At 42.3% G+C, this 22,032-nt stretch overlaps 1 protein-coding gene across 1 annotated transcript in view; it reads right to left on the bottom strand.

The window, feature by feature from the left end:
* Positions 1–8,947, bottom strand: part of AFF1 (AF4/FMR2 family member 1) — a 76,472-nt gene extending 67,525 nt beyond the window's left edge. The window contains exon 1 of the mRNA XM_027692802.1: positions 8,838–8,947. Within this exon, the coding sequence (XP_027548603.1) occupies positions 8,838–8,854 (17 nt within the window). The 5' untranslated portion in view covers positions 8,855–8,947. The remainder of the gene's footprint in view (positions 1–8,837) is intronic.
* Positions 8,948–22,032: the final 13,085 nt, after the last annotated feature.

Raw genomic sequence — 22,032 nt, forward strand, 5'->3', positions numbered from 1 at the left:
CAACATCAAGACACACCAATAGATTTGCCAAAACACAGCCCAAGAAGGTTTTGTTGCAACTACCAGTTTATGTTATAATTACAAACGGCTTTCATTAATTTAAGAATTACAGAAAGAATGTTCTGGCTGTGAAATGCAGTGTACCAAAGGCACAGGAAAAAGGGATGTGCAGTGAGGGAAACTTATATACTGTAGGTCAGTTCACTCAGTTTACTTAACTGACTTAGAAAGAAAACACCCTTTCCAAATCATTAGGAACCAGACTGATTCACATGTTTAAGTAATGGAAGAAGCAGCTTGGGAGCCAAGTTTTAATGTTATCAATTTTTGCAGACTGACAGTTTCATCCATCTGCTTTAATCCGCTGTGGTCCTGCTCATGTAGAGCTGCACTGTCCGTGCACCACAGCACCAAGCAACAGCACTACTCATTATGCTCGGTGACATGCTAAGGTAGGTGCAGAAATTCCAGTTTGGATCTGTCTCATTAGGCTCACTTGGAACCAAGGCTGAAGTCATGCCATTTAACCACCAGGAGTTTGGAGCTGTTTTTGGAAGGAGGAGGGAACAACAAAAAAGTTAAGGCCATCTTCAGAGGGAAATTCTAGACTTTGCTGAAGTAAAGCTGTTGATGTTTTTTTCCTTCTCTTTTCACAGGGTAAACTCTTCATTTTTGTTACAAATAAATAGAGAAGTGCAGGGGAAAGCTTTGTGGTACTTAATTCACTAGATGATAAAGTCTTTTTTCAAAGGTGAAACACTGAGTTACTGAATTTTTCCAAATTAGCCAATTTAGGAAGTTATTTTGGTCTATTGGTTTTAATGCCTCATTGTACAAGTCAACTGCTTTTCCTGTAGGATGCAATGGTAAAAGTACCCCATGTTTCTGAATAATACACCTGATTATTATGGTGTTTCTAAAAGCAGATTAGACTTTCTCAAAGAATAGAACACAATTTTACCTATTTTTCTGTCTCTTCCAAATCTGGGTGATTACACCGAATTTTCTTATGCTCTAGACCAGTAGTTTTTTTACCCCTGTAGTGCTTTACACAGAACCAGGCATTTCCTCTTAGGAGGGTCACAAACCCAGCTAAGCAAAGAAAGACTATTATTAGTTTGCTGAAGCCAGTCCATGTAAAATGGATAGGGGTTTGCAAACAGATCAGGATTGTCAATGGTGTTCCAAAACCTCAGCAAAGTGATCACATTCCCTTTAAACGTTAAGGCAGTCATTCATCTTGTTCCAGAATGGAAGTTACAGAGTATCTCACGTTAAATAAGAAACCCAAAATCAAACCCAAAACTTTAAACATATTTAAACACTTCTGAGACATAGAGCATCTAAACAGGTTGAAAACAATGAGCTTTCAAAAATGAATGTACATAAAACATGCTCACAGACACAGGGGAAAAAACCCCACCTAAACTTCACACGCTTCTGAATTGATGTTCTTAAAGCTTTGAAAATAAGTATTTTTGAAGGGAGAAGCACTGCTTCAAGTACTGCCATAAGTTTCCTATCAGTCTGAACAAGACAGGACCACGGGGAAAACATCCTAATTCCCTCTCCAGATTGGGATGTACCTCAAATCTGGGTGTGCATTGGACAAGACTGTCCTTCAGCACAGACTGAGCATTAACTGCAAGCCAAGCTGTGACTGAAGAGTTTTCAAATGGGCTTTGCTTTCCAGTAGCAAATACTAAAGAGAGGTACAAGCCAGAAAATGGCAAACAGATCAACCAAAACTAGGTAAAATTGAGGAGAGACTTTCAAGCTGGACTACGGGAAACATCATGGTCCCCCTGGACGGAGATGGGTTTTTATTTTCACCAATTAAAAGTTAACTGCTGGACAAAGCAGACTAAGCTGCTCCAAGGGAGCTGCAAGGTTTGGACAAAGAAGGGAGACACAGTGGTCCAGAAAAGCTCTTTGGCCAAGCACAGTTTATAGCCATCATCCCATATCCATCCTCCCAGAAGCCTTATTCACCAGTATCACGGAGTTCACGCTAAGCTTTAGCCAACACAGTTATCTCACCTCTGCAGTATATTTGTTGCCTCTTAGCTATGCCAGCAGAACTTTTCACAGTAAAAATGGCCTGCAGTGACAGACAGACAGACATGGCAGCTTCCAGGTAATGGCAACTCTAAGGGAGTCTGAAAAATCCAAGCAAACCTCCCAGCTCTGCAGCACAGAGGGATAGCCCATGTGATCCTTCTGTTAGCACAACTTATTTCAGCAAAGCTATGAAGAAATAGGTCCCTAGACTGACAGCCTGTTCTCAGCTGAACCACGGCTTACTGACATCACAAAAACAACTTTTCCTAGAACAGCTTGTTCTGCTTAAGCCTGTGGGGACAGGGAAAAGAGAAGCATGTCACCAAAGCACTCATAAAATGCCAGCATATTCCCTGTCTTCAGATTAGGATGATTTTTCCAAAATAGCCTATGGGGGGAGAGGATTATTGAGAAATAGCTGCATATCAGTTATGAGGGAGAGTTTCTGAGCTGTGCTTGCAAAGATTAATTATCTCAGTAATATCTTTTTAAGCAAAACCTTACAAACTGCAGAAGAACAAAAATATTAAAAGCAATTTCTTACCACGTGCTTTAAAGTTGTAAATATCCCTTTACTACTCTACATTTTAATAATTCCTTTCAATTTCAGATGCTAGCAGATACCCACATTTCAAACTGCAATGCCCATAACTCAGCTTGGGGAAGAGGCACGTGCACTAATGCTCTCTTACATACCTCACGTACACACACCAGCTGTTAAACACTACTGTGCCACGAAGGAGCTGATCATACCTTGCTGAATACATCATTTGGTGCTTATAGATTACACAGTACATGGCATTCTAAGCAAAAATACATAGAATAAAAATACTACCATATGCTCAAGAGTTTTCTCTTTTGTTTCTTTTTAAAAAGGGCTACTGCTTAGGTTCTGGTGAATTGGGGGTAGGGGAGTTTTTTGTTGTTTTGTTATTTTTGGTGAGTTTTTGTGGTTGCTTTTTGTTGCCACCCTCCCCCTCTTTTTTTTTTACAAGTATAAAAATGAAACCCACAGTTCTTGCAGTCCTGAAAATGAGTTTTACTGTTGTCTCTGAGGTTAAACATTAACAATTTGCTTGTTGAACTTCCTCTAAAAATTAAAGCAGGGACATTATTTTTGCTTAACCTGACAGTAGCATTGTAAAAACAACAGTAAAGGCAACTTTAGGTCACTAGTACAATAAACATTCAGTACAACTGAAAATGACAATTCTACGCACTAAACAATATCTAAACCTAATCCAGAAGACAAACATCTTCATGAAGCATGTGGCATTTCTGATGAAAGCTGCCTAATCAGACCTCCCCAGACACCTCAGCCTGACAATGCTCAAGTATTAACAGGAGTAGAGCACCTTCTCAAATTCAGTTTTGTGCCCACACACCTGCTTTTTCTCCCCGTCTGCCACCTCTCCCTCCTCATACAAGAATAAGGCAGCAAAAGAAATGTGCTTTTAATAAGCCATGCAGTTAAATAAGGGGATCAAATATTTCTGCACCTCAGCAGCATACAAGAGAGCTGGCGGCTGGCTCTGCACACAGCAGCCATCCCAGCCGAGAGGGAAGACAAGCAGGAAGGATTCTACCTCTCACCACTTTCCAACACAGAATCCAGCTGCTTGATTCTGTACTGATGTAGAATTCAACTTCTCTTCCCTGAGTTGCCTGTGAACAAGCAACTCTGAAAAATCTGCTCTTAGCACATGTAGTAGCTCTTGTCTGTTCCACATAAAAGCATTCTGCTGGAGAGATACAGCTCTATCTTAATCCACCTGTGGTAACATTGGAGTGATACCTGCCCCAGCCAGTGCTACATGTGTCTTCTTAATTTTTATCACAGACACAGATGAACTGCAGCAGCCAAATTTGCAAAACGTACCAGAGGGGGGAAAAAAAAAATCTCCATGCTGTGTTCAAGACTGAATAAGATAAGTACTTTCCTTACCTTTTTTTTTTTTTTGGAGGCCCAGGCAACTCTTTTGTCATGGTGCTCACAAGCCAGATAAGCAAATTAGCCTCTAAGCTCCCAACCACCCTGTGCCAGAGCCGGGCCTTAGGAAGACATCCTGCACTCAGTGGGAAACTTCCTCACTTCACTGCCCTCTGCCTCATGCAGAACAACGTCTTTGTAGCATGCCTACGTACTTTAGGAAGACACCTTTTCTATTATATTTTAAAGGCATTTAAAAGCTTCAGGTTGTCACTCACTATGACTATACTCAGCAGAAAAATGCTGAGGAGAATTTATGCAGTTCATTAAATGCTTGTTTCCTGCTAATGATGCTGCATCTTGCAGTTTTACTAGCAAATGATTTTCTCATAAAAAGCAGTGAGAAAATGCCTCTCTCTATAACACAGATTTAGACATAGGAAAATTATGTGACCTAAGGAAACATTCCCTTGTCCTGGCATACTTGAGCTGTATACAACTGTATTTCAAAGTTTTCAATGGCCTATTACAAATTGGAACCCTCACTGCAAAAAGAACCAAAACCAAACAAACAAAACACCAGCAAACCTGCCTGAAAAATTCACTGCTCTGTGAGCATCTCTTTCTTCTGTATGGGAGAGTTTCAGCTGTAGGTCTACCCAAAGCAACAGACTCCAGGCTCAGAAAGTCCAGGCAATAAGGAACTGTGAACTGAAAATCCTCAGAAGCCCACAAAACATGTCATGGATCATCTGGGCATCTGGTTCTGGAGAAAACAGAGTTGTATTTCTACAGCAGGGCTAGTAGCAACATACAAGCAAAACCAACATGGTTTCAAGGGATGTTTTAGCTTTCAACAGACAGGTAAACTCCAACAAGACATTGTTTCAGTCCTTCTTGACCTACATCAGCTGACCAGAATGCAGCATCACCAATACTGGCATTTGCCCGTATCAACTCGACCCATGAAACAAACCAGTTATGAAATGTGTATTTAGACCTGGCCAGGAAAGCTGTGAAATGACATAGAACGAACTTAAGCTGCATTATTCAACATAGCATCTCCTAAGGGAAAAGCCTCAGTGTTATTATTCCCTTCAGAATTCACCATGTCTTAAATGTAGATAAAGCCACGTTTTATTTCTACACAGCACTACCTTTTTCTACAAAAATGAGTGGTACTGCCTCGTTTCAAGGCTCTGCTGGGTTTAGCTGGTAAAACTTGGCTTTAGGGGGTGGAAATAGAGGGCTTCCCAGGCTGCTGTCCATCATTACCTTTACCTGCAGGGCTGACTCAGGAGAAAGAGGAAGGTGAGCCCAGCAGGGATGACAGCACAACACTCAGATTTCGTGTCGCTCTGACTGTGTTACTGTATTCACCTATGTACAAAGATTAGGAAACTGCATTGGTTCTGGATACTAATCATTGCTGATTAGGCTGAAAGGCAGGTTGTATGACAACTGGAAGTTCTTAGCATCCAAAATGATAAACTATTTTGTTTATCCACCAACTGTAAATAAGTGTATCCTACTGGGTCTACAGATCATTTTAAATGATCTTATGATCATTTAAATCTTAAATGATTTTAAAAGATCCTAACTAGCCTGAGAAAAGCAGCCTACACCGTAAAAAAACCCCCTAGCTATTCATCTGAAGAGCCTCAGCTTGCAATTGCTGCAGTAGAGCAGATATTTCAATGAAGAAGGGAGCATAAAAGAGATGGGCTCCACCATTCCATTAAGGACCTGTGTCTTCACTCCTCCCTAATCCCTTGTAGTAAGAGCAGGTGCCAGCCTGTCTCACACCCCTCCTAGGGATCCTGCCCTACCTCAGAGCAGCCCAACGGCATGTGATGAGTATCACACCACACTCAACAAGAAAGTAAACTTGTTCTCATTCAGATCAATTCTGCTTCTGCTCATACGTTCCTGAATATACCATAAAAACCTGACACAAGCCCTGTTGCCTGGGGACACTACAGGCATCAGATCATCTGTGCATTCCAGAAGAGAGAGCATAGAAAGCTACAGCTGCAAACCCATGGCTCAGTGAGCAACTTAAAAAAAAATAACAACCTACATTATACACAAAACAACACTACCTGGAGGATAGTTTCTCCACCTACTAGTTCCAGATGTAAGCTATTTACAGCAGCTATTGGTAGAAGCTGATAATTCTCAAACAGCTGAAACCAAACCATACCCAACCCACCACATAATCATTTCTTAAGATTACTATTTTTAAAAATGTTATGGCACCCAGTAGCACATCAGCTTCTCAGTCATCACTGCTACAGTTTTTAAAACGCTAAAGAGCAGCAACAGGCATATTTAATCACCTTGTTTTCCTTACCCTTTCACCCTTCAAAACAGTGAAACCCAAATACTGAGCTGCCCAGCATCACAGCACTAAAGCTGAAGAAAGGATGCTGGATTTTCTTGTTTCCAAACCAGTATCCTCCCCCATGTCCCATCACTTTCACCAGCTGAAACATACAGGCTGTGAGAAACAGTGCACACGAGCAGATGGAGGAGTGCCCGAAGGCCTCCTACAGAGAGATACACAAAACCCTACCGTGCTCGGTATCACACCACCTCATCAGTAATTTACTGAGCTTGCAAAAAGTGGGTTTTTTTGTTTGATGAGGGTTTTTTGTTTGGGTTTTGTTTTTTTTTTTTCAAAGAGGAAATGAACACAAAAAAGCTCACTCACATCGTTTGTCAGCTACCTTGCAGAGTAAACCCCCGACATGTTTTGGCAAATGAATTCTGGAGACATGTTGCCTCTCAGTCCCGCGCATTATAGCTCTAATTGTTTATTATGAATATGAATTAATTCTTTACTGTTGAATAAAAGCTTCTACTTATTCACAAAGTACAAATTTTTTGAAATGAGATTGATGCCCCTGTGGACCTGTGCCACTGAAACAGAAATACCACAAGCATCGGGTTTTCTGGCAAATGCTGCCTCTTTCCTGCAGACTCATTTCTGCTGCTCATATTCACTCCTACTCTCTTTAAATGACTTAAAATGAGCAATAATCTTTTTTACTCTAACACTGATTTTCAAGAATACAGAGTAATCTCCTTACTCACTATGCTGAAACACTCTGATGCAGTTTTACAGCTTGAGCACCTCACAGCATCCTGACAAACACAAAAGCCAATGCACATGACGGATAAGGGAGGGTACAGAAGGGCTGGTGCACGTCTTGACCCCATGCCCATCTCAAATGGTAGGTGTGGGGCACAGTCCTTTCACCTGCCCTGCAGTACTCAGCCCCATGGACCCAACCCTTGGCCTGTTTTTCTCACTTCAGTTTGAACCACTCAACACACGTAACTTTATTCTCTGCACCATTCACCTTACAGGTGGATGTGGCTCACTGGTCCCATTGCCAGCTCTGCCCTTTTTCAGCCAGCTGGCTGAAGCTGGGGGCTATTGCTGGGACCTGGCTCCCTCGTGCACTCCTGCCACCCAGGAAAATGACTGTGCAACCTCTGAGACATCAAGAGTGTCCCTGGCCTTGGAGCAAAGCCAAGCTCCAGGGCCAGGCAGCATCACTAGGATTTATGCTGTGCCCTCCCTTAGCATGCAGGCCTATTACAGCAATGCTGAGAATGCAGGCCAGTAAATCATGTGGATAAGCGATCACACAAAAGAAAAAAAATATGTTAAAAACTGAGTCTTTACCTTTTTGTCAAGTACTCTTTATGTCAAGTATTGCCAGCCTCCTCACATGCAGGGAGAGCAGGCAATCGAAGCTGGACAAGAGCTCAGCTGTTAAACAAGCAATCCATCTTCCCCTCCTTCCTCCCCAAACCTCAGGGCTCTGTCCTTCTCCAGTATGTAATTTAAAGCCAGCTCTTGGCTTCCAACCTGCAGAAAAGCACCACTATGAAAATATATTGTGAGCGCCAAACTTCTGTGTAGGATATGCCACCATTTTTAACTCTTTTTTTTTCCTCCTGCCTGCAGGAAAGAGGAGCAAGGTGGCCGTTTGGTATAGGACTAAAGAGCAAAAAGGAATTTCTCTCTGTGGCATTTCTGAAATGCCCATTAAAGCATCCTAAACGCTAAAAGGCATTTAACAAGTACCTTAAATAGCACTGCTCCATCAAGTACTACAACTTAAGAAAAGCTGCCTCCTCCATGCTGAGTGTGAAATTTACTGTAGACAGGACACTCCCCCCACTTTCCCCTACCCCCGAGAGTAGGCAAGATGTTGCTTCTTTATAACCACAGCTGAAAAGTATTTAACCAAGACTGGTATTTTTGCTTGAATGTTTCTCCCTGACGGCAACTACGTAACTCTTTTTTACACTCCTCTCTGTCACCATTTTCTGCCCTCCCACCTACCCGGCAGATTTGCACACCAGCAGACACAACCTGCTTCCATCGCACCCAGCCAGCTCTCCAGCCCAACCCGACAGAAACCATCTACCACCTCTTAAAACACTGCTGTGAGCAATGACAGAAACCTGTTCACGCTAGGCTGGTTACAGGGGAAAACAAACAAACCAACAGCAGACTAGTCCACGGGGCAGAAGAAAATCAGTTTCAGAAGAAAATCAGTTTCAAAGAGCTTTTAACTTGTTGGACTAGGAGACATTTGACGGGGAGCGATTAAGACTTTTGTTTTCCCTGCTGAAATAAAGTTTACACTGAGAGGAGGGAGCGGGCACTTCGGTGAACAAAATATACAGACAAAATCTACTTCAGAGACGCGGGGTAAAAAACCTACAGCAAGCCGTGCCCGAGCCAGGGCATCACTAACACGGCCGGGCTACGAGTGGCCCCTCAATGAGATGCACCGAGCGCAGCCGAAGTTATTTAATGCCGTACCTCGACTGAGCAGCCATCGCGGGGTTATCCTGCCAAGCGTCCTCTATCCATGAGCTCTCCCCGCAGCCGCCCGGGCTCTACCCCGCTGCCCGAGCCCCCCGTTCCATGTGCCGGCCGCCTCCCCGGCGCTGCGCGGTGCCCCCGCGCCGCGGCTCCCCCCGCCCGGGCGGCCGGCGCAGGGCTGGCGCTCGCTCATTTTGATCGACATCCGGGCGCACGGCCCACCCCCGGCCCACGGGGAGGGCGGGGGGGGGACCCCGCCCGGCCCAGCGGGCCCGCCCGGGGCCAGCCCGCAGCCGGCGGGGGCGGGAGCCGGGGGGCAGCGGGGCCGCGTCTCCGCTCGGTGCCCCCGCACTGCCCGGGGCGGCAGGTCCGGCGGCAGAGCGGCCCTCGGGGCCGCCCCGCGCCCGCCTCCCCCCGCCCGGGAGAGCGCTCGTGGTACGGCCCGGCAGGGCCGGGAGAGAGGGGCAGGGATGGCCGTGCCCTGCCCTGCCCGGGACCGCGCCAGGGGCGCTGCCTGGTGGGAACGGGAGGAAAGGGGACGGGGAGAGCGGGAGGTGCGGATGCTACTCTGCGTACCGGCTCCCTATCCTCTGCCACAGCCCAGGGGCTCTGGAGGGTGATGGTGGGTTTTGTTTTGTTTGGGTTTTTTTTGTTTGTGTTTTTTTAGTTTGGTTTTTTTTGTGAGATTTGGTGATGGGTTTTATTGTGTTTGGGTTTGTTTTTTAGTTTGGGGGGATTTTTTTTTTTTATGTTTTGAGTGTTTTGGGTTTTTTGTTTGTTTGGGTTTTTTCGTGGTTTTTTTTTGTTTGTTTTGTTTCTTTTTGTTTGGTTTTTTTGTTGTTTATTGTTTGGTTGGTTTTTTCGGGGAGTGGCGTTTTGGTTTTTTTTTTTCTTTGGGGATTTTTTTGTTGGTCTTTTTGGGGGAGGGTTGTGTTTTTTGGGGGGTGTTTCTTGTCTGTTGGGGGTTTTTGTTTTTCTTGGGGTTTTTTGTGTTGGTTTTTTGTTTGTTTTGTTTTTATTGTTGTTATTGGGATGGTTAGACTTTTTTTATTATTATTCGTTTTGGAGGTATTTGTTTGTTCTTTTAGATAAGCAAAAGAAAACGGCTCGGAATTGGTTTTGTGGTTTTGGTGTTGGTTTTTTTTTCAACATTTCAAAAGTTTTCAAAACAGTTTTCAAAACAAATACAGAACCCAGCTGCAAAACATGAATCCTACGTATCTGCACAGATATAGCAAAAGAAAGCCCGAGCGTGATACTAAACTTGCAGGTGCCCCATAACTTGGACTTATGGGTTAAGAAACCTTTAAGAAAAAGTTTGTTGTGCATTTATATGCGTATGTAGAGTTTGTTATGCAATTTCTCCTGGGCTCTGGTCCTGACTGCGGTTTGTAGACTCACTTGGAAAGCAGCAATACCTGTCCTTTGCTCTGGGTGTTTCTTGGCACCATTGTAAAAACAAACTACTCCTGCAACTCCTTTCAACCAGGAATTGACCAAGCATTCAGCAGCCAAAAAACATTTATCCAAGATCACTTCAACTTTTCTCACAAACTATACGTGGCTAAGGTTTCTACCAACCCTGCAACATCATTATGTTCCTCCTAATTTTCTTGTTTAAAGCACAACATGTGTTGAAGTACTCAGCAGATACCAAGAGAAGAGTTCCCTCTTGATTCTTTTCTTGTTCCAGATAACCAGTATGGGAATCTCCAGTCTGAGCTATCTCCCTGAAGATTAAGTAAAATTAATATCAGCTCTTTTGGGCAGAACAAAAGATAATGAAAAAATATATTCTATAGACTTGCCACAACACCTGAGCTTTCTCCAGGAAAAAAATGGTTTGCTTTCATCCAAAGTTTCTAGCAGTTTTCCCCCTGCTCCCCTTGAAAAGCACTTGCTCAAGTGCTTCTCGATTGATCCAAGGTATTACCACCAGGCTGTGCCAAGGTGAGGCACCTGTGCTGGAAGCACAGAGGCTTTCAAGAGGACCAAGGACAGAAGGAGACAAACCTCAATGTCGTTATTCGACTTCTGTATTTCAGTGCCCATCTCGCAAACCTACAAACCTCTTCTGACAGTGAAATCTAACCCCCTTTCACACTGCCAGGCAAGGGCTGCCTACCATCAATTTCTTCAAAGGACACAGCAGAGACCGCTGCTGAGACTCTGACGAGATTGCAAACCTGTGGGTAAATCAAAAGTTTGGCCAAATAAAACTTTGGCACGGAAACCAAGGGGAGTGTAAAGGCAAGCACCCTGGGAAATCCTGCCTTTGTCAGTCAACTGATACCCTAACTTTACTTAAACCATCTAAATCTTTATATATGATATTTTTTTACCTAATGGTCTCTTCCCTTCCACCAATTTGTGTCACGGTGAGTTTGGTTTAACAGTGAATTAAAAAGTGGATTAGTATCAACTGTTAAAAAAGATTAACAAAGTCATCATAACCTCGTGCTACACATATCCCTTGAAAGGAGGTTCTAAGTAAAATCAGTAATCAAAGCGTTTGAAACCTTTGCGCAAAAAATCACACAGAAAAGGTAGGGAATATTGAGATCTTGCCAACTACTGAAAGACAGGAAACACAATATCAGGAATCAAAGCAGGAAAGGGCTGGGAGACTAGAACACTAGGACTAGACTTCCCCAGTGCTGCTCAAAGTGATACAACATTCTCCTGCTGAGTTGCATAGCTTTTTTGCTCTTCTTTCCCAGGATGATATCTTCAGGGAAAGGAAGGGCATCTCAGCTTGCTGAAGATAAAAAAAGGAAGGTAATGAACTGAACGATATTGTTCAGATTTTCTAAAGCATACCAGCAATCCCACTTACTTACCAGGGTTTTCCAAAGAGCCAAGTCTTTGGAGTCTGCTTTGTCCTGAGAGAAATTAGTAATAATTCCTGAGCTGTGCTGACAGCCACTTTCCACTTTTAAGGAAGGAGATCGGGGCAGATCATCGAACATCCCACCCAGAATAAAGCCTCACAAATCTTGTGCCACAAACTTTTCATGTGAAGTAAATTGCATTCTGATGCTTTTTTTAAAGTTTCAGGCACACATGCAAGGGAAGAGCTGAGATGCCTCACTTTTCCTGCCTCTGGTTTCTGCTCACTTTCTGCTCTAAGAACAAAATTATGCCATTTTCGTTGGAAAATTTGATGAAATCTGGTAAGTTCCTAAGGAACATTTCAAGTCTGAAAAGTCAGTGTTTCCCCAAAGAAGCTTTCTGTCACAATATGTCCTGTCACCTGTTGACTCCTTCCTCATGGTTGTTGCCAAAATTAGCAGACTGAAGCTTTTGTCACCTATTTTTATTCACTGATCAGGGATACAAGTTTCCCCTTTTTCAGTCATTATCTTTTTAAGATGTATTGCAAATCAAGGAAAATGCTTCCACTAAGTAAAATGCAAACAAACCAAATCAATAAAATAAGCTCTTTACTGTACTCTTTAGCTCATCATAAGCTCAGAATGCACTCCTGAGCTATCCCCTCCTTAAAAACTTTTCAGGAAAAGCTTCCTACAAGTGATCATAATTCCAAACTGTATTTAAGCTGCCTATAAGCATTTTAATATTAGAAGATCCATTCTTATCTGCCTATGCATTGAAGGAAAAGGAAGTACTCCAGACATGGAGCTTGTGATCTAAACACTTCATAGAAATGCAAATCCAAACCAACAAAGGTGCGCAGGCAACCTGGGTGCCATTGTTTCTAATTTTGAATTCCTGAAAATGCCAGACTACTGACCTCAGGCATCACAGCTAAAGCACAGGCTGTGGGTACATTATGTGCATCTTAAGTACACAGCACCCTCTCACCTGCCTGTATACCTACCTGTATCTGCACATGTTGACCAAAAGAAAGCTAATATTACAAGGGGAAAAATAAACAAAAAGAAGTTTCAAGAATAAAGCAACATTATTTCCAGATAAGGTGCAGATGCTGCTACATTGCCAAACCCTGTGCCTACAGCGTCTGCAGCAGGGCCTGGCACTCCTACAGAAGGAAGATTGATACCTCTTTGCTCACCACTAACAATGCCGGCAATACGCAAGTGTTGGTTCAGGAAGGGGAATGCAACATCCCTTAACTCAGGAAAAAAATGGGACATGACATTATTCTAATAAACGTATGATAATGCATTAAGTTTGTGGGACAAATGCCAGAAGCTTATAGTATTGCGGAACACTTAATCAAGCTAGAGTACCAATGAAGAGGGAATATATACCAAGCAATATTAAAATTATTAAATTAAATAGCTGGTAAGTAAGCTTTCCTGAAATATATTTGCTGTAAAGTAAAAGACATATTTCTTTATACGCAGAAATAGGTCAAATTCATGCCCTTACCAAGCTTTTCAAAACATTTCATTGCACTGTACCGCATCAGGTTTTTAAACAGACACACCCCCTCACCTTCACTTTTGAAGAGTCACTGGTGTCCTTTAATTACAGTGTGTTCTCCCAGTTCTGTTGACAAGAAATCCATCATACCTCTGCCATTTATTGCCACCGATGCAGTGGGAGGTGAAAAGGGTCCAATGGATATTGTGTTTCCCGGCCTGAGGCAGCCATGGGTAGCCTTTTCATTTGCAAAATGGACTTCTGCACCAGGTCAGAAGGCAAGGACCGTGCTCTGTAAAGGCTCTGCTGCCCCAGACCAGTAGAACAATCCCAAACCTCTCACCCCCACCAACCTCCCTGTCTGGCTGTCAGCACCCTTCTGGCTTGCATCTCCTTGCTACCTCTACACAAAAGGCTACATTACTGCAGAGTTGCTTGTGTTCTGGCAATCCCAAACCCCACACAAACCTGTCAAGGTCTTGATTCTCTTGTGTTTTTCCCCACCAGTAGGCAAGGAACTAGCCACACAACAAATACATACATTGCTGTCGTAAAGCAGGAGCTACAACCATAAAGCGCAGGATTCCAAGGGCTCCACACATTTGGAGAAAAGGAGTTGGTTAATCTTATCCTCAAACTCCTGCCTCTCAAGTACAGTTGGAAAGCAAGCAAAATTCAGAAACCCATACAGGCAAGCACACACAAAAACCAGTTCAACAAGGTAAATGAAGCTGTGAGCAATGATGAGTCTGAAGAGGGCTGAGGCAGCAAAACTCTCTATTAACCCTACTTCGGCAAAGCACTTCTCTATAGGCTTGTTATATTGCACCTTCTTAACCTTAGCAGTTTCCAGAACCAAAACTGACTGCTGGAGAAGCACATCCTTGCTGGGCAAATCCTGAAAAGCACTTAGATTTCACTGGGTCTAATCCACACAGTGTAGCTACATCAAGGCTAGAGGAGCTGCAGGGCGAAGGAAAGAAACTGTGCTGAATACAACACTGAAAGAACGGGCAGGGAAGAATACAATCAAAAGGATGTGTCGACTTTAACAACAGAAGACTAACTTGGGTGTAGCCTGTTACGAAAGAAATTGTTCTACAGATGTTAGGAATCAAACTTTTCTGAGAAGAGAGAGGAAAACAACCCTTTGTCTTCCAGTACCCAAATTGAAGAAAACAAATTTTAAAAAGAAACCGCCTTCTCCCAGGCACCAGACTACACTAGGGGCAGCACCCTACTAGCTTTTGGCAGCCACCAGGGAGCAATTTCCCTCATCTTACTTGGCATTACTCACTTATCACTCTGAATGCCTTAAAATGTTCCATAACAAGTATGAACTTTCACAAGTTAAGGTTCATTCCTTGCAGATGTATTGCCAAAAAAAAAAAAAAAAAAAAAAATTATGTACTTTGGAGAGAGATAGCAGGGGAGGTGCTATAGATAGCCTTCACAGTATCTCTGTCCACCCATGCCTCCCCCCTTAATATGATTGGGCAGTGATCCCTGCTTTTTCATGCCTCAGGATGGCATGTGTAATAGGTGGTATGAGGATAAAGCATACTGGCGGTTGTAAAGATCTAAATGAGAAGGAAATGGGAACGGCATAAACACTACCAGGGAAGAGGCGGCGGGCACAGGGACAAAATAATAAACTTTGCAAGCTGTATGTCTAAACGTAAAACCCTCATTGTCCAAACTTCCAAAGAATTGTACCTGTAAGTCAGGTCAGGATTACCTATTTCAATTCAAATGTATTAAAATGAAGAAATGCTTGTTTTAAGGGCTGCTCACACAGGTCACTGGGATAGCAATGATGCTCCTGTTACACTGAGGCAGGACAGGATTTGAAGCAACAGGGTTGGTGCACAAGAGATCAAGGCATGATGTGCTGTAGGTAAACACCTCCACTCCACATGATGAGTTTACATGGAACAAGGGGCACTCTCACCAGTGACAATCATAGAATCATTTAGGTTAGGTTGTAAAAGCCCCTTAAGATCAAGTCCAACCACTGACCTAACACTAATAAGTCCACCACTAAACCTTGTCCCTAAGCAATATGTCTACATGAGGGTCCCACTGAGACCCAGTGCCCAACACCGAAAATTTCACAGCAGATTCAAGTTACAAAAGTCATCAATTGTTTGATAAAAGACAGCATTTAGATTTGAAACTCCTCTTCTTCCACTCAGTGATTATGATTCTTGCATTGAGGGAGGGATTATTTTTTTAAACCATCCTGACATTTGTCACAGCACCTGGGAAAGCCAAGATTACATCAAATGAATTCCTATTGTCACTGTTCTGGTTCTATAGATTCCATTATGAAGGCTCCACTTGAGCCAGCTTCTCTAGAAGAGAAAAACCAGGCATTCAACATCTCTTTTACAAAAGAACTGCACGTAGATGCCACCCCAGCTTTGCTTCCACAGTCACAAAGACTAACCCAGGAATATCATTCCTTGGAGTCAGCAGAGGGAAAAATGGAGAGTCAAGAAGGCATACATGAAAAATCTTCAGTTTCCAAACTAGCAGGTCATTCCAGTAATTGTTACAGCAAACAAAAAATGAAATCTAAGTACTTATTTCCTTCAAACAAAAAATGGAATCTAAACATTTATTTCCTTTGTCGATGTTTGTCTGTGGGTGCACACTCTGCATTTAGGTTTGTGTGTGTGTTACATCCGAAATCTCCCTTTTAATTTAACTCTCCAAAATAATTCTGCACTGCAAAATGAAAAGATACACAATACTTGCCCCCAACACTCCCACAGAGATTTTCAGAGTTGTGTGAATCCCTCAATTCTCCCTAGCAGTCTAAATCATCTTTCAATTACGATTATGTTCAGTGAAACACAACAGGAAGGTTAGGTGGAACCTAAAGAACAGATAGCTTACCAGAGGCAGCGAATCATTGGAATTTTTGCTATTCACTAGGTTGACAGTTTTCTCCACACACAATTCCCAAGAGGCTGTGGCACAATCTCTGCACCAAACACACTTACAGTTCAAGAAACCAAGTTTGAGAAAAGCTTGTAAATGCTGGGGATGCTCCTATAAACAGTTCTGCTGGTTTCAAAGAGACATCTGTTAGAGCCACACACTGTCATTACTAGATGATAATGAGTGTTTGCAGAAAGTGGCCTTAACTGTCTAGGAACAACAAAATACATTTAGTAATCATGTGTCTGGAACTGCAAGGCAGCAGGAGCCACTATGTGATATTGGCTCTCACAGCAGGTTTTCCAAAGGAGTAGCAGCTGCCTAAGCCAGCATTTCTGCTGAGCTCTTCAGCATTCCAAACAGGGAACTAAACTGCAGCTGGACAAATACCTGCCTAAAGTAGGGAGAGTGGGTCAGGATCTCCAGGGACATGCTACACACAATCTGGAATGTCCAACTGACAGTCATTACAGTGCTCCTAAACATATACAATCCAAACATATGTATTATATGTAGCTAAAAATGGGAGAACCAAAAGATCCATCTTCCCTTTTCCCCCAGCAGTGATGCTGCATTTCAGGTCAGCTCTTAAAGAGAAGTTCAGGCTTGGCCAAGAGCATGACAAACCAGGGTACTGCTACAGCCTCCAGGATATTTGGTTCAGTTTTAAGAATAAATGTGTCATTAGGGCCCTCCCTTTAGACAATCAAATAGACCTCTGACAAATGGCAGCATTCATGGAAATGGGAAGGAAAGAAGAGAAAAAAAAAGCATTAAAAAGACAGCTATAGATTAAAAGGTAACACTGCACAAAAATTCAAAGCAGCAGTGGTCAGGAAGCAAAGAGGAAACAGAAGGGGAAGGATGTTGCAGCAATTACTGCAAGAGAGTGAGCTCCTCACTACAACAGCAGTTCCCCACAGTAGGACCCTTAGACACAGCTAAGTTTCAGCCACTACACAACTAGACCATTTTGGCTCATCACAGAAAATAAAATATAAAAAAAAAAATTCCCCTTGCTTTGGTCCATGCAAAAGAGATGAACTCAGAGCACACTCCCACAACACTGTTCGCTAAGTCTGTGTCCAACACCTATTTCCACCATCCCATCAGCAGTAAAATCTAGATTTCATTAAACAATTTACAAGTTTGGCAAATGCCTTTGACCAGGCCACGTTTTCAACCTCATGGATGCCCCATGGATTTGCAGTTGCCTGGACATTATTAACCTGACATATTTCCCCAAGTAACAAATTGCAACCAAGCTATGTTTATAAATGCAAGATTTCCTCCCTCATGTCAATTAGCCCAGCTAGCTAATTTAGTTATGATGCCTTTTCTTGTTCTAAAAGCAACTCCTTTGTTAATAACAGTGCTTTTTGTTCAAAAAGCTTAAAATGATTTGTTGCTTCACTCATTTTCAGTGATGTATATTGCTTATTGCCCTGCAGCCCCACACATCCCTCCCCAGTGTTTCAGGAACTCTAGGATTCCAAGGTTTTCCTTCTGAATCAGTTGGGAAACACCTTTGCAAAAGACTGGCGAAAATTGCTTTTTAGATATGAAAAATGTTAATAACCATTTTTGCAAAGTTTGTTCTCTGGTGTGGGTTTTTTTTGTTTAATTATTCAAGGATTTCCAACTGAAAATAGAAATTAATGCCTGTGTGCATTTATACAAGCTGCTAACTTGTCCTCCAAAAATGATGCCACTAACAGTCATGTGAAAATGAGGCAATGCAAAAGGAGACAGACTTTGCTGTATGAGAAAAGGTCACATTTTGACTATTTGCTTTACTGAAGCCTTAGCAATTCTAACACTATTTAGGGTACATCATAACTCTTAAATGAGAAAGAGGAAAGATTCACACTACACAGCAAAGCTGTATAAGATCCGTTCTTTCTCTTCTGCTGGAAATGTCACAAGCATGACCCCATGGAATGAGCTTTGCAGTAACTGTGAAGGCTTATCAAGACATCCTTAAGAGACATGCTGTCACATTGCAGAGAGCTGTAACCATTGAGAAAGGCCCAATATCACAAAAAGATGGTCCTGTTTGCTTTCTGAAGCAGCACAGGATCTTTCTGATTAGGAAAGATGCTTATGCTCCCAAAGATGTGTCTTCAAATCTGGTTGACTTGAAGTGACTACTATGTTGGTGCTTCAGACAATGACAGTGACTGCAGAAGTGAAATACTCACTTGGCATGCATAAAATTGTGGACATTAACAATAGATCCAGCTGCACCTTCAGAAACAGAACTAATTAATTGATGTTGAAGTAAAATATGTAAATTGAAACATATCAAAACAGAGACAACCCAGGAATTTCCATCAAAAAATCTCAGGATGCTATCAACAGAATTAATTACGGCATTGCTATTTTCCAAAAGGGAAACCAAAGCACTGCATGGCTCTACGACCTGTAAGTTGGAATCTGATGCAGGTCTGCTCAAATCCCATCAGAAGCTTCATGCACAATGCAGACATCAATATAGAAATAAAAATGGATACAGACATGACTTAATAAAATGCAGAAGTATTTGCACTTGCTTTACTGTTTTTAAGTGCTTGATTCCTAGTTACTAACTCATGCTTACTCTACAGATAAAAAAACATGCAGGTGCATCTCAGCTTCTGCTTAGTAATAGTTCTGGGTGCCCTGAAGCATGAGCTAGCCCCTGGCAAGTAGGGAGACAGTTTTTTGAATGCTCTTTTAGCAGAACAGAGGAGAGTGGAATTCAGCTTGGTAGTTTTACCTCCCAGAGGGAATCCCCTCTGTAAACGGTAGATCACTAGTTGCCTCTCAAGGGCAGTGCTAAAGCGCATGAAAACTGAATTGAACCTGGGCAAGATTCTAGCTCAGAACTCCTACTGCAAGCAAGAGGAAAAAACAAACTTATTTTTCCAAATCAAGCACTAAAGCATTTAATTCTGTTGCTTAACTTTTAAAATATATATCAAAAAAATAAAGTTTATTTTTAACTTCTGATGGCATCAATGTCTTGGAGGAATTTCTTACACCCCAACAATCCTATTAGAATTAATGTCAGCATTGAGGCAGACTCCAGAATACAAATGCTACTGAAGCTGTATTGCTTCCTATAGAGTTTAATTATTCAGAGATGTCAGATGAAATGGGCCTATTACTGTTAGAATTGACCTAAACCAGTTACTTGACTAAGCCCTTCCAGCTCTTACTGACCACAAAAATTCTGTTTTCTTATACAGAAAGAGCCTATTTATGTGTTTTTGTGAATATTAAGTCCCTTTGCAACCTTAAGTTGTAAAATGGAATCTGGCTGTACTTGAATGTTTGGCAAAAGCTCATCATTAAACTCAGACTGAAAAATACTCCAGTAGAAGAGTTTCTCTTAATATGCACAATAATTTACGAAGATGGTAGTGAAAGAAAGGGTAAGAGGAAAAATTCTTATTTCCTCTTTTTGTCCTTTTGAGACCTCCTGTCAGGTGAAATAGATAAATACTCACCAAAATCACATTTGCAATAGATAGTGTTTTACTTAATCATATCATGAACAAGTTTCCAGTTCTTGGAAATAAAAAATAAAACAGTATTATTGAAAATCTTTTTTCTCTCCTTTTCCTGGGAAGACTCTAACATTACAGTTTATATTCAGAATACTGTATATGAGTGCTGAAAAGGTTTCAGTATATTTACTTTTTCTCTCTTTTCCCCTTAGAGTATAGCCATAGAGGCTGAAAGGACTTCTGAATTAAACAGATTAGCTAAAATTGACTTCCTCTGTCTTTACTAGCACTGTTGGTGCAAACACAGACCCACCAGTGTCAGTGTAGGAAGAGTTGGTGTGTGAACTGTTACATGGAGCTTCACCCCCCTACACATCGATGGGCCCTGACAATATCCATCCAAGGGTGTCAAGAGAGCTGGATGACGTTGTGAGGCTGTTCTTCATGAACTTTGAGAAGTTGTGAAGATCCCAAAAGGTTGCAAGAAGGCTAATGTCACCTCTATCTACAAGAAGGGCCTAAAGGAGGATCCAGGAAATTACAGGCCCATCAGTAGCACTTCAGTTCCTGGAAAAGTTAATGAAAGAATCATTCTGGAGGCTATCACAAGAAAAATGAAGCATCTGATTGGGAAAAGCCAGCATGGATTCAACAAGGGTAAATCGTGCTTGGCAAACCTGATCACCTTCTATGGCTAAGTAACCTGTTTGGTCCAAGTGGGGTGAGAGGTGCACAGTGTCTACCTGGATTTCTCCAGGGCTTTGGATAGTTTTTCCCACAGCCTCCTCCTGGACCAAGGTAGGTGTTACGGTCTAGACAAGTGATTGATGTGGTGGGTGGGAGCTGTCTGGCAGGCAGCACCCAGAGGGTGCTGGTAAGTAGCTCCTTTTCAGACTGGTAACCTGTCACGTGTGGGGTGCCCCGGGGATGGATACTGGGCCCAGCGCTGTTCAGTATCTTCACAAGTGATCTGGATGATGTGATCAAGTGCACTCTGAAGTTTGCCAGTGATACCAAACTGAGTGGGGAACTGGACACTTTGGAAGGGAGAGGCACCCTGCAGGAAGACCTGGAGAGGCTGGAAGAGTGGGCTAACAAAAATCTTATGAAGTTCAACAAGGACAAGTGTAAGGTCACAGAAGCTGCTTGAAAGTAAGGCAAGAGCTAGACAGAGGAGGAAACTTTTAAAATAAACATTACACTTTGACTAGACTCGTCATAAGTACTTTGTTAGAATTATGATTGCTCGGCACAATTCCCTCTTGGATTCCTTTCCTGGATGAGCTGATTCATACACAGCGAGGCAACTTTATGTTCCAGAGGATGGGGGTCATTCTGCTACTTTTGAAATGCCCTTTGTAGAACCCACCTTTTTCCATTCCAGCCTTTCTGCAGTGCTTTCAAACCACAGCTCCTTTGGGCTCAAAGGTGAATTTCTACAAAAAGAAACTGACTGGAATGTAATATAATCCACGTCTCCACATATATAACATGAAAAATTTCTCATGTCAGGTGCTGATTTGTGTTCTAACCAAGTGCCAAGAACACTGGCAAATCTCAACAAATTAAGTGAATGAGACAAGTGGACAACATGACGCAGCCAGACTGCACAATAAATTGTGCTAGGGGAGCCAGGAGATCTTGAATGATAAGGCACCTATGTGCTTCCCTTTATACGTGATTTCTGCCCAGTTCCATAACCCTGGAGTACAAAAGAAGGTTATTGTATGCCTAGGAGCCTCTGATACCATGCCCAAATCCAGAAAAAAACCCAAGTTCTGAAAATTGCATTATCCCTATGTGCTATAAACCATCAAGTCACTGGTCACACAGGAGACATGCAAATAATGTCTGTCTTACAAGAGAATAATAAAAAGAGAAAGAAAAAAGACAAACTAATTTGGGGGCTAAGAAGGTAAGTATTCTTGAGGTAAAAAAAGCAACTCTTCCTACGAGTACATCCATGTGGCTGTATTAGTCACACAAATCCCATTTGGTCAAATGTTTCTGTTGAATCCTGCCCTCAGATAATGGTCATTTCTAAAGCAACCATCACCATGTCAGTGCTACACATCACTAGACAAGGAGATTATATCCAAAGTCCTGGGACCAGAAGGCCCAGGGCAAGTAGCCTGAGCTGCTGGGAGCACAAAACAGTCATGGTAAGGACTTATCACAGCAGACAGAAATGCTGAATGCTGACAGTGATACAGGGATTTGAAACAAAACCCCCAAAATTTAGGGTCTGCTGGGAAGAGAAAGCAGCTGTACATGAAAAAACAGGTTACAGAAAGGGAATGAATGCAGATCACATGAACGGACATCCTAGCTTGGCCCACATAACTCCTGCTAAACCTAACCTTGCTTCCTAGTGTTTTATGATTCATTGAGAAAAGTGAAGCAGG

The sequence above is a fragment of the Neopelma chrysocephalum genome, unplaced genomic scaffold (genome assembly GCF_003984885.1).
Source record: "Neopelma chrysocephalum unplaced genomic scaffold, ASM398488v2 Primary Assembly neopelma1_88, whole genome shotgun sequence".
Taxonomy (NCBI): domain Eukaryota; kingdom Metazoa; phylum Chordata; class Aves; order Passeriformes; family Pipridae; genus Neopelma; species Neopelma chrysocephalum.